Consider the following 10,529-nt stretch of genomic DNA (forward strand, 5'->3'; position numbering starts at 1 on the left):
TCAGGGCTACCGGGCCCGCCGGCCAGCTGAGAAGCCGAGGCGGCGGGGCACGCGAGGGCCGGGCTCCACGGCACGTCCACCCCCGTCTGAGGCGAGCCGGGGCTCTCGGGCCGTTGCTCGGGGGGTCGACGCACCAACACCACCACCCCGCGCCGCCCGAGGGCGGGGAGCCAGCGCCCCGTGCGCCGCGGCCCGAACCCCGGCAGGCCCCGGATCACGCGGCCGCCGCCTACGGCGAACACGCCGCAGGGAAGGAGCGGCCGGGGACAGAGGGCGACGTCCCCTGCAGTTCCCGTCGCGCAGGCCCCCGCCCCGCCAGGCCCCGCCCCCGGGCACTTATGTAACAGCGGCGCGCTGCCATTGGCCCGCGCCGCCGGAAGGGGGCGGAGGCGGGCGCCGGAAGGCGAGTGGGCGCGCGGGCGGGCCGGGCGGCGCGGCGTGCGCGGGCACGGAGCGGAGCGGCCTCCCCTCGGGCTGAGGCGGCGGCGGGCGCGCGCGGCGGCGGCGGCGGCGGCGGCGGGCGCGAGGCGCGGGCTGTTGTGCTCCCGGCTCTCTCTCTCTCTCCTCGTCCCCCTTCGTAGCGGCCGGAGGAGGCCGCCGCGGTGCCGGGCGCGCTGCCCCTTCCTGGCCCTCCGGCCCCCTCCTGCGCCGTCCGTCCTGCGCCGCGCGGTCTCTCCCGACGCGGGACCGGCCCGGCCCGGGTGAGCGGCTGCGGGCGGGGAGCGGGCGGGCGCGGACGCCGCAGGACGCCCGGGCGGCGGGGCGGGGGTGGACACTGCTGCGCGGGGGCGGGGGGAGCGGGGCGTCCCGGCGCGGACGCTCGGGCGCCGGCCAGGCCCTTGCAGGTGGCCGGGCTCCGGCCGTAACCCTAGCCGCTGGCCCGGCCGCTGCTGGCGGCGGGTAGGCGCGGGCCGGCCGGAAGGAGGAGGGTCTCCCCGACGCTGGCCGGGGAAGGTGCGCGGGGCTGCCGGCGGGGTCCCCCCTGTCCGCCGACCCTTTCCCGAAAGGAGGCGGCGACGGCGTGCGCCGCCCGGGCCTCTGCGTTTGGGGGACGCGCGTGCGGGAGGACCCCGCGCCTGCCGCGCCCCCCGCCCCGCTGGTCTAACCTGTCTTATTTGCAGGGGCGCTTGGGGGCGGGGGACAGGGGGATGTGGCTAAGGGCTTGCCCTCCTACAGCTGCTTTTTTTTTTAAGGGGGGGTGGGCTAGAGCTTTTTTTTTTTTTTTTAGGGGGCGTGGGGGGAAAACTCCCTGATTTCTTGCTAACTTCTGCTTGGCCGCCCCTCTGCTCGGAGATGCAGGCGAAGCGCGAGGGTGCGTTCAGACCCCAGTGTTTCCGGGGAGGGGGCTGTCGAGGCGCCCCTCTCTCGGGAAGGACGGGGGACTGCGGGCTTCAGAGCGGGGCGAGGGTTCCACCAGGCCACGGAGCGGCTGGGCTGAAGTTGAGCTGTCCAAAAAAAAAAAAAAAAAAAGCAGGTGGTGGGGGGGGGGCGCAGTTCTGCTTTCGGAAAGGAAATTAACGCCAGGGCGAGTGTGATAGGAGTTGGGGGCCTCCCCCAGCCCCAAACTCACACCGAGACACACACACATACACACACGCGCGCGCGCGTGCACACAGGCTCTGAAAAGACTGCTTCGTCTAGTTCTCTTAAGAACAAGCCACTACATTGTTTCATTGCTTAAAAGTTGGAGGGCCTTCCTTTTTTTGCTGCCGTTGTTAACTGTTGACTGATAATATTAAGTCATTGGTTAACTGACAGAGATCCAAGCGGCTGCGCAGGGTTCGGTGTTGGGCTACGTACTCCAGGTGAGAGTTAGCCATCAGGGACTGGGACTGATGACGGGGCTTTGCGCGGATGGCCACGGAGATCGCAGGTGCTGAGCAGTGCTTGCTGATTGTCACAAGAAACTCCTGGAGTCAGTGGCCTGCCGTTTTCTAAGTTTTTTGTTGTGTGTGTGTGTTTTAATCTAAAATGAGGTTACTCACAAAATGTAGGAACATGGTAACTGGAGAAAGATAAAGGGCGTTGGGATACATTATGGGTACCTGATGGCTTCCAAGCCCTACGGAAAATACAGATCTGTGTACATGGGAATAAGTTTGTAAGCTGCTGGGACGTTTGTGCTTAAATGTACTTTTTAAATGGCCCCATTTTGGCTTGGGTTTAGTAAGGATTTGGTTTTTAAAAAAAAGTAGAACTTCAGTTTTCGAGAACCAATACATCTGGTAGTATTTTCCATTATTTGGAACTAGAGTTCTTGAACTGCTGGTATTTTTGTTTTGTAATTTCTTAATATACTCAGCTGGTTTCCTGGAAAACCATTTCTCCTTTTCTATGTTGGAATAGCTTTCAGGTCAGTGTTTAGTGTTAGTAGGAACTTGTACAGTGTGTTTCTTCGGTTTCCCTCTTTTAAGGGAATTTCAGAGGGGTTTTTTTTTTTTTCTTTTTTTGGTCACACCTGGCGATGCACAGGAATCACTCCTGGCTATGCACTCAGGTATTACCTACCCCTGGTGGTGCTCAGGGGACCATATGGGATGCTGGGAATCGAACCCGGGTCCGCCGCATGCAAAGCAAACGCTCCAGCTCCTTCCTTCCTTCCTTCCTTCCTTCCTTCCTTCCTTCCTTCCTTCCTTCCTTCCTTCCTTTCTTTCTTTCTTTCTTTCTTTCTTTCTTTCTTTCTTTCTTTCTTTCTCTTTTTATGAAGTGCTTTTACTTTGTGTCCTTAAACCAAGTTAGGGTTCTCGTAGAAAAAGCAAGCTTTGGTTTTTGGTAATGTTAATGTGGTTCTATTGTGTGTTCATGTTCTACAATGATTTAAAAGTTTAAAGTTGAACTGTACTACTCACCAAATCAGTACATTGGAATTCTACACAGGCCTCAAGTTTTATTTTTGTTGTTGTTTCGTGGCCACATCTGATGCTCAGGGGTATCTCCTGGTTCTGCACTCAGGAATCACTCCAGGTGGGCTCAAGGGACCATATGGGTATCAGGGAAGGCAAGGCAAGCACCTGATCTTCTATGTTATCCCTCCTAACCCAGGATTCAGTTTTTAGCACATTAATGCAGCTGAACCTCACTTTAGATTTTTATGAATGGTTTTAACTTGTGCTATGTAACAGAAAACATCTTAATGAGAAGTGAAAGTTAATTTATTTTCCTGTCACTTTGTTTCTAACCCATTTTTTTCCATTAGACTATTGAGTAGTAAAAAGTGATAACCTTCCCTTCCCTTACATTGTATAGTTACATTCCCTTACAATGTACAGTTTCCTTGCATTTATATTCAATGTCTCAGCTGGAAAGTAGATTAATGAAATCTTACTCTAGCAGGCCCTCAGACCAGTTTTTGTTGTGGGGTTTGGTTCTGGTTTTGGTTTTGGGGTCACACCTGGCAGTAGTTAGGGGTTACCCCTGGCTCTGCACTCAGGATCTACTCCTGGTGGTGCTCCAGGGAGTATGAGATGCTGGGGATCAAACCTGGGTTGCTACATACAAGACAAACACCCTACCTGCTGTACTGTCTTTCCAGCTTCTTGGACCAGTTTTTAAGCGATTTAGAAGAATAGAGTACTAAACCACAACAGCTAATTAGAGAGAGAAAACAGAAGGGAATGCCTTGCCACAGTGGCAGGGTGGGGTGGGGGGGAGATGGGATTGGGGAGGGTGGGAGGGACACTGGGTTTACGGGTGGTGGAGAATGGGCACTGGTGAAGGGATGGGTTCCCAAACTTTGTATGAGGGAAGTATAAGCACAAAAGTGTATAAATCTGTAACTGTACCCTCACGGTGATTCTCTAATTAAAAATAAATAAATTTAAAAAAAAAAAGAAGAATAGAGTACTTTCATGCAACCTTGGTATAGAGAATAGTTCTTTTGACTCCTGTTAGAAATGACTATTCTTAGTCTCCTAAAGTTATGTGAGGGTTTTTTTTTTTTTCTTTTTGGGTCATACCCAGCGATGCTCAGGGGTTACTCCTGGCTTTGCACTCAGGAATTACTCCTGGCGGTGCTTGGGGGGCCATATGGGATGCCGGGGATCAAACCCTGGCCGGCCGCATGCAAGGCAAACGCCCTACCCGCTGTGCTATCGCTCCGGCCCCTATGAGAGGGTTTTAGATCACAACCGTGACTACCAAAAGTACCTTTCCAAAGGGATCCATTGATTGGGCATGAGGGGCTGAGCTTTCAGGAAGAAATATTAAGGATTGCCTCTAGTAGAGTTTGTGAGTCTTAAGTGTACAGCTCAGTGAATGTTTACAGCCTGTGCCTATATAACCCTTACACAAACATGATGATGGAAAGGGCATCCGTGCCCCATAAATCCCTGCCTAGCCCGCCCTTCTCGGTCACCGCCTCCAGAGGAGCTTTGTCGGTTTATGAACTTGTTGTGTTTGTTCTTTGGTATCTGACTTCTTTGGTGCTGAGCCACCAGCTGGCCTCCGTGTGACTTGTAACAGCCATGCCTTCTTGGTGCGTAATATTCCTTATGTACATACAGTATAGCTGTGGATTCGTGTTGCTATTTATACACATACGGGTGGTTTCCAAAGTTAGGAACAGGTGCTCTGAGTATTCTCGAACACACATTGTGCCTTTCTGATCGGTGTGTACCAAGAATGAACTTGTTAGTTAGTTGGCAGACAGTGGCTAGGTTCCACAGTGGTGGTTGTACCACTTAATCCTCTAGTTGCCATTATGTCTGAATTTGAAAGAACATCCATTTGTTTCTGTGAAACTTAATTCTTCAGCTCTGCAGCGATAGTGCTTTGCTTACTTGACTGTAGCAGAGCAAATAAATCACCCTAATGCTTCAACTTCTGTTTTTAGATATGGCTCGTGGACAGCAGAAGATTCAGTCTCAGCAGAAAAATGCCAAAAAGCAAGCTGGACAAAAGAAGAAGCAAGGACATGACCAAAAGGCTGCTGCCAAAGCTGCCTTAATCTACACTTGCACCGTCTGTAGGGTAAGAGGACCCGAAACCTGCCGTCTGTTGGCATGACTTGGTGTGGGCTCCAGCTGGGCCACCATGAGGGACAAATGCTCCCCTTGAAAGAGTAGATTGGTGTACTGGCTAGGCCCATCTAAACATGGGCCAGAGGTAGTCCAGGGGTGAGGTGCTTGCCTTGCATGTGGCTCATTTGGTTCTATCTCCAGCACCCTATGTGGTCCCCTAGCATTGCCCACTGCCAGGGCTCACCCTCTGAAAAACAGTAATCAAAGTTTATCTTTGTCCATTCCACTTTCTGCTTTTTGGGTCACACCCAGCAATGCTCAGGGGTTACTCCTGTCTCTTGCACTCTGGATTTACTCCTGGTGGGATGCTGAGGATCAAACCAGGGAAAGCCGCATTTGGGGCAAATGGCCTACCTGCTGCACAATCTCTCCAGCCCCTCTATGTTTTTTGGTTTTTTTTCAGGGGGGAGGGTTTTTTTGTTTTGTTTTTTTTTTTTTTGAGTAGACACAAGTCTCAAGTACTAGGGAAAGAGTCAACAAAGCAAAGTCTCTTTCATTGTGAATAAAGTATCTTCCTTAGGACAGCTAGTACACTTCAGATTTGGTAAAAGTAATATCTACAGTCTCAGTTTAGAACTACGTAAGATGAGTGAATAGAGCTTTGGGGACAATTGGCTTCCCACACACACTAAAGTCAGTGTTTTTGCAAAGTGCTTACAGGGTATACTTGTGTTGAGGGCTTTTTACTACAACTAATGTATTTTATGATGAGTGAATGTATAAGATGAGTGAATAGAGCTTTGGGGACAGTTGGCTTCCCACACACACTAAAGTCGGTGTTTTTGCAAAGTGCTTACAGGGTATACTTGTGTTGAGGGCTTTTTACTACAACTAATGTATTTTATTATGTGATATAATTAAACTGCTAGTGAGTGTTTACCATGCATCAAGACAAGTTTGGGTGTTTTTTGTTTTTTTTTAGAATCATACCTGGCTGTGCTCAGGGCTTACTCCTGGCTCCGCATTTAAGGATCATTCCTGGCAGAGTTCGGGAGAATATATGGGATGTCAGGGATCAAACTCAGACTGGCTTCATGCAAAGCCAGCGCCTTAATCTCTGTACTATCTTTCTGGCTCCCGGTCTGGATGTTTTATGTCACATGCTCTGTGACATAAAGTCCTCTGATTTTACAGAAGTGTGCAAGGAGACATGGGGACTTGGTCACTTACACAGGGTCACCAGCAGGCCTGCGGGAGAGTTGGACTCTGAGCTGGTCCAGAGTCTGTCTTCTGAACCACGAGAGCGTGCTGTCTTGTGAACATTTGCTTACATTCAAGCAGTAGCTTCTTTCTTGCCTGTTTCTTTAAACTTAACCCACCTTGACCTTAATGGGCTAACCTGCCAAAGGACGAACCACATAGTGATGTTGCTACAGTTTGTGTAGGTACTTCCCCCAGACTCAGATAACAGCGTGATTGGTGGCGAGTGTGGGTGGGAGGGAACATGGTAAGGAATGATTCCCGGGGAATGAACGTTTATCATCTGTTGGTCAAATAGAACTGCTTTGCTGTGTAAGCATTCTCCTTAATCGAAGAGGAAAGGTTTCAGTACATTAAGTATCTTGTTTATATTGAACTTTGATATACTCAAAATAGTGAAGATATACTCAAAATAATGAAGTTGAACTGCCTGAGATTGTTTTGAACAAGGCAATTTCACTAAATTAATAAATAAATATTTAGACACATAAAAGTGCTACAGTAGTTCACATACTTCAAAAATTCAACCACGAAATTGACTTTGTGTTTTGTCTAGTAGAAAGTGCTAAAGAATGGATGGTTGAAGGCCCTTTCCTAGTTAGTAATTGAGAGCTGAACATTGCACTAGTAGTAGGTTTAAACATGGGTCTTGGAGGCTGGAAGAATAGCTCAGCAGCTTAAGTGCTTTGCTTTGCGTGCAGGAGCTCGGTTCTACCACTGGCACTTGAGCACTGCTGGGAGTAGCCCCTGAGAACCATTGGGTGTGTCCCCAAAACAAAAAACAATTAGGTTCTGGGTTTTTGCTTAGGCATAAAATGAAACTGGTAGGAACCAAGGTTCTGTAGGAGTTCAGGTAACATGCTCAGCACAGGTAAGTGTTCAGTAAATACTCTCGATTGTTTGCTGTTAGATAAGCAGAGCCCCCCTCTGCCTGGGTGAAGTGAGGGAATGTCAGGAATTCCTTTGTTAGAGGGCCTTTTCAGATGCCAGCTACTAAGTTGTGGGAATTTAGGAGGGTTTTGTGGTAATTGTCTATCATGAATAGGCTTAGGATTTTAAAAGTTAACACATTTTCATCCTGTGAATAAAGCTTTAACTACCCCCTCCTTTTTTGCACAATTTCTAAACTAGACACAAATGCCAGACCCCAAGACCTTCAAGCAGCACTTTGAAAGCAAGCATCCTAAGACTCCGCTTCCTCCAGAATTGGCTGATGTTCAGGCATAAATTCGTTTACAGGTAATTTTGTTGATGTCTTCGTTGTATGCAACAGCAAAATAATCTCCCGGAGTTCTGGAGTTAATTTTTACCTTAGGCTGAGGTCCTTTCTTGTTCCCTTTCTTCACTTAATGTGAATGTTGTTTACTTCTACATTGCTAAAATTTCCTTTTTCTAGAACATATTCTGTCCACACTTTTGAAGCCTGTAGTCCAAAAGGGAGGATGAGGGGATGCCAGGAGTAAACCCTCAGGGTGTGGCCCAAAAACCGAAGATAAAGTTCCTTGAGTGTCTTTCTCCCCAAAATGATGGGCATTAGTGTTTCCAAATGCCTGTTTGTTGAGCAGCAGCGCACAGCAGTTCAAGCAGGGCAGAATGTCGGCATCCACTGTCTAAAGCTAGTGGTTGCTGGAAGTAGTCAGGTTAGAAGCTTCTGTCAGGCTCCTCTGCCCACTTCCCAGTTGGGGCTGGTATGTGTGAGCATTTTTCTTTGGAAAAGTAAATTCATCAAAGACCTATTTATAAGATTGAGTCGGCAGATTTGTCAGACTGACTTGCTAGGTTAGACTTGTTATGCTGGTTTGTTTTTTGGTTTTTTCTCATACTTGAAATGCACAAAAGTTGCATTTGCGTGATTTTGCATTTCACTGAAAATTTTCCTTATGTTTTATAGGTGAATTCATGACACCTTTGACTCTTCTACTGTCTCAGACCTTAGGTAACAAACCTGCAGCTGCTTTTCTAACAAACTGTTGATCAGCAAAAATAAAGGGGCTACAGAAACACTCATTTTTATGCTGTTCCCTTTTGGGCTTCATGCAAAGACAATTCTGTGTAAATGTACAGTTGACTCTGATTTGGAAATCTGAAAATCAGTCCATCCTTGTTAAAAAAATTTTTTTACAATTGTAATTATATTGATGTTCATATTGTGTAAAATAACTCATTTAATAAAGTAGTACTTTGATTTTACAACATCACAGGATAAATGGTTCTAGAAATTCTGTTCTAATTTTCCACATTATTTGCCTTATAAAAATCTAATGAATTCATCAGCCGGAATTGCAAGTGCAATTCATATCTCCCTTTCTCAGCTTAGTGGCAGATTCATTAGTTAAACTAGAGCAGATTTATTCATTAAATTGTGCACACGGTTGTATTAGCAGCTGCTGATCTAGGTGAAAAATGACATTCCTGCTGTCTTAGTATATTGCAGTCATGTGTCATTTCCCCTCTCATTGTTTTCTGTGTTGGAGGTCGGAACATTGCAGCTTGCTGTAGAATATGGCGGTCGCTGCCAGCCTGGCCCACCATGTAGGTAGCTGACAGATGCCTCCAGCAGTTGCATTGTCGGTCAGGCTGTCTGGAAGGTCAGGTTCCGGGGCATCCGCTAGAGTGAGGTTATCAGGCAGTCTCCTGTTGAGTATAAAATACGATGGAACACATGGAAACTGGTAAAGGTCTATCTTTTATGAATTATACAAAATTAAATTCTTTAAGTGCTTTCCTTTTTTGAAGTTAAAAGTCAGTTTGGGGGGGCATTTTGGGAAGTTATTAACAATTGGGCCAATTTTATGAATGACTATTGGTTTCATTAGCAAGGAAATGGGAATGGTTTGTGGCTGGGTTCATTCCCAGATTCTCCACCCTTCTTTCCTTTTCAAGCGAGTAGCTGATTTTAGTAGTTTACTTTGCTCTGGTTCCTGAAATCAGGGCCAGCATAAAATATGGTTTCTCTCTGGGCTAGAAAAGTGTTCCAAAGAGCCAGTAGCCACGTTCTTCTGGCTCTGACTGGTTCAGATGGAGAGAAACACTGCTTTACAAGTGAAGCTACTGTACCTTAGTTGAAATCTTAAATACCATTTGGCAGTTACCTAGAGCCACAAATCTGATCCTGTGGGTTACAAAATGCATTCCTTTCTGCTGTAATTCATCCCTGCATTCGTTTTGTAATTAATTGTACATATCAGCCCACCTTATTTGTCTTCTTCCAAGTTCAAAGTTAAGTATTTCCAAGAAAAAGCTGAGAGGTGATGGTTCCTACCAACTCCTGTTCTTATACACTGGAGTTCAAGTATTCCCCCACCATGTTTAACTGACCGAACTCCGGGTTTAATATTTGTTATTTCTTAAGATGTTGGTTATTGGAACATTAAAATTTACTTGTGATAAGTAATTTAGAAATTCTGACTAAATTACTACTGAAAATTTTAAAAGTCCTTTTACCATATGTATGTTTTGTGTTTAGTAGCAAATCATTTAAAGCCATTCACAAGTCTTGGTTTTGGGAGTTATTTTTTCCTTCCCATTGATTTTACTGACTGTAATTCAAAATAAAAGCTTTCTGTTCCTGTATTTAACCCTCTTTATAAGCCACTGAAGACACCATATTTAATTATCTCAGATTAGGGAAATAGTTCCATCAACCTTTCTGAATATGTTAACATCACTCGAGGGTTGTTAGTATAACCCTCTTTATTGTGTTGAGTTAAATCTGCTATGAGGGGCAGATTATTACTTCATAACATGATTAAGTTTGAAGATTCTTTAACAGATCGCAGCAAAGTTTGTAATAAAACTGTTATGGTGTCTTCAAAAACTTGAGAAAAATAGACTGAGAGAGAATTGGTCCGTTTGTATTCTGTATTCCAGTAGTTGCCAAAAGGTACGGGGTTAACTAAGCTTGTTTCCATTCTCCCTATGGATCTACATCCCCATGTTTAACTGACATACTGGGGGTCCAGTTGTGTGCTGTAATGTGTTATTAAAGAAGATATTAAAAGAAAACTAGTCTAATTTCTTCTATATTTTTGGAGGTCTTTTTGGTGTTGGGGGACCATGCAGTGCCAGGGATGGAACCCCGGTCTCCTGTGTGAAACGGACTCAGCCCTTTGAGCCTTCTTCCTGGCCCTGATCTTACAAGATCTTACTGTTGCTTCTTCCCATTTTCTTGATTTCTTACCTTAAAATTGTCTTGAGTGTAGAACTCAGTTTAAGGGTGTTGACAGTGTTTTCATTGTCTCTGCTATTTTGGGTCTATAGAAGACTAAAGAATAAATGGGCGGTGATCTTTCTGTCATTCTGTAACTGCTG

At 46.6% G+C, this 10,529-nt stretch overlaps 1 protein-coding gene across 1 annotated transcript; it reads left to right on the plus strand.

Annotated features, from left to right (window-relative positions):
• The first annotated feature begins 435 nt into the window (after positions 1 to 435).
• ZNF706 (zinc finger protein 706) lies at positions 436 to 10,223 on the plus strand. Its single transcript, XM_055127199.1, has 4 exons — positions 436 to 701; positions 4,832 to 4,968; positions 7,350 to 7,457; positions 8,110 to 10,223. The coding sequence occupies exons 2-3, from the start codon at positions 4,834 to 4,836 to the stop codon at positions 7,443 to 7,445; spliced, it is 231 nt and encodes a 76-aa protein (XP_054983174.1). The 5' UTR covers positions 436 to 701; positions 4,832 to 4,833; the 3' UTR covers positions 7,446 to 7,457; positions 8,110 to 10,223.
• The last annotated feature ends 306 nt before the right edge of the window (positions 10,224 to 10,529 follow it).

The sequence above is a fragment of the Sorex araneus genome, chromosome 2, assembly GCF_027595985.1.
Source record: "Sorex araneus isolate mSorAra2 chromosome 2, mSorAra2.pri, whole genome shotgun sequence".
Lineage (NCBI taxonomy): Eukaryota > Metazoa > Chordata > Mammalia > Eulipotyphla > Soricidae > Sorex > Sorex araneus.

Coding starts and splice junctions, on each gene's coding strand:
- ZNF706 (XM_055127199.1), top strand. CDS start 4,834: ATGGCTCGTGGACAGCAGAAGATTCAGTCTCAGCAGAAAAATGCCAAA. Junction 4,969..7,349: donor ACACTTGCACCGTCTGTAGG/GTAAGAGGACCC, acceptor TTTCTAAACTAG/ACACAAATGCCAGACCCCAA.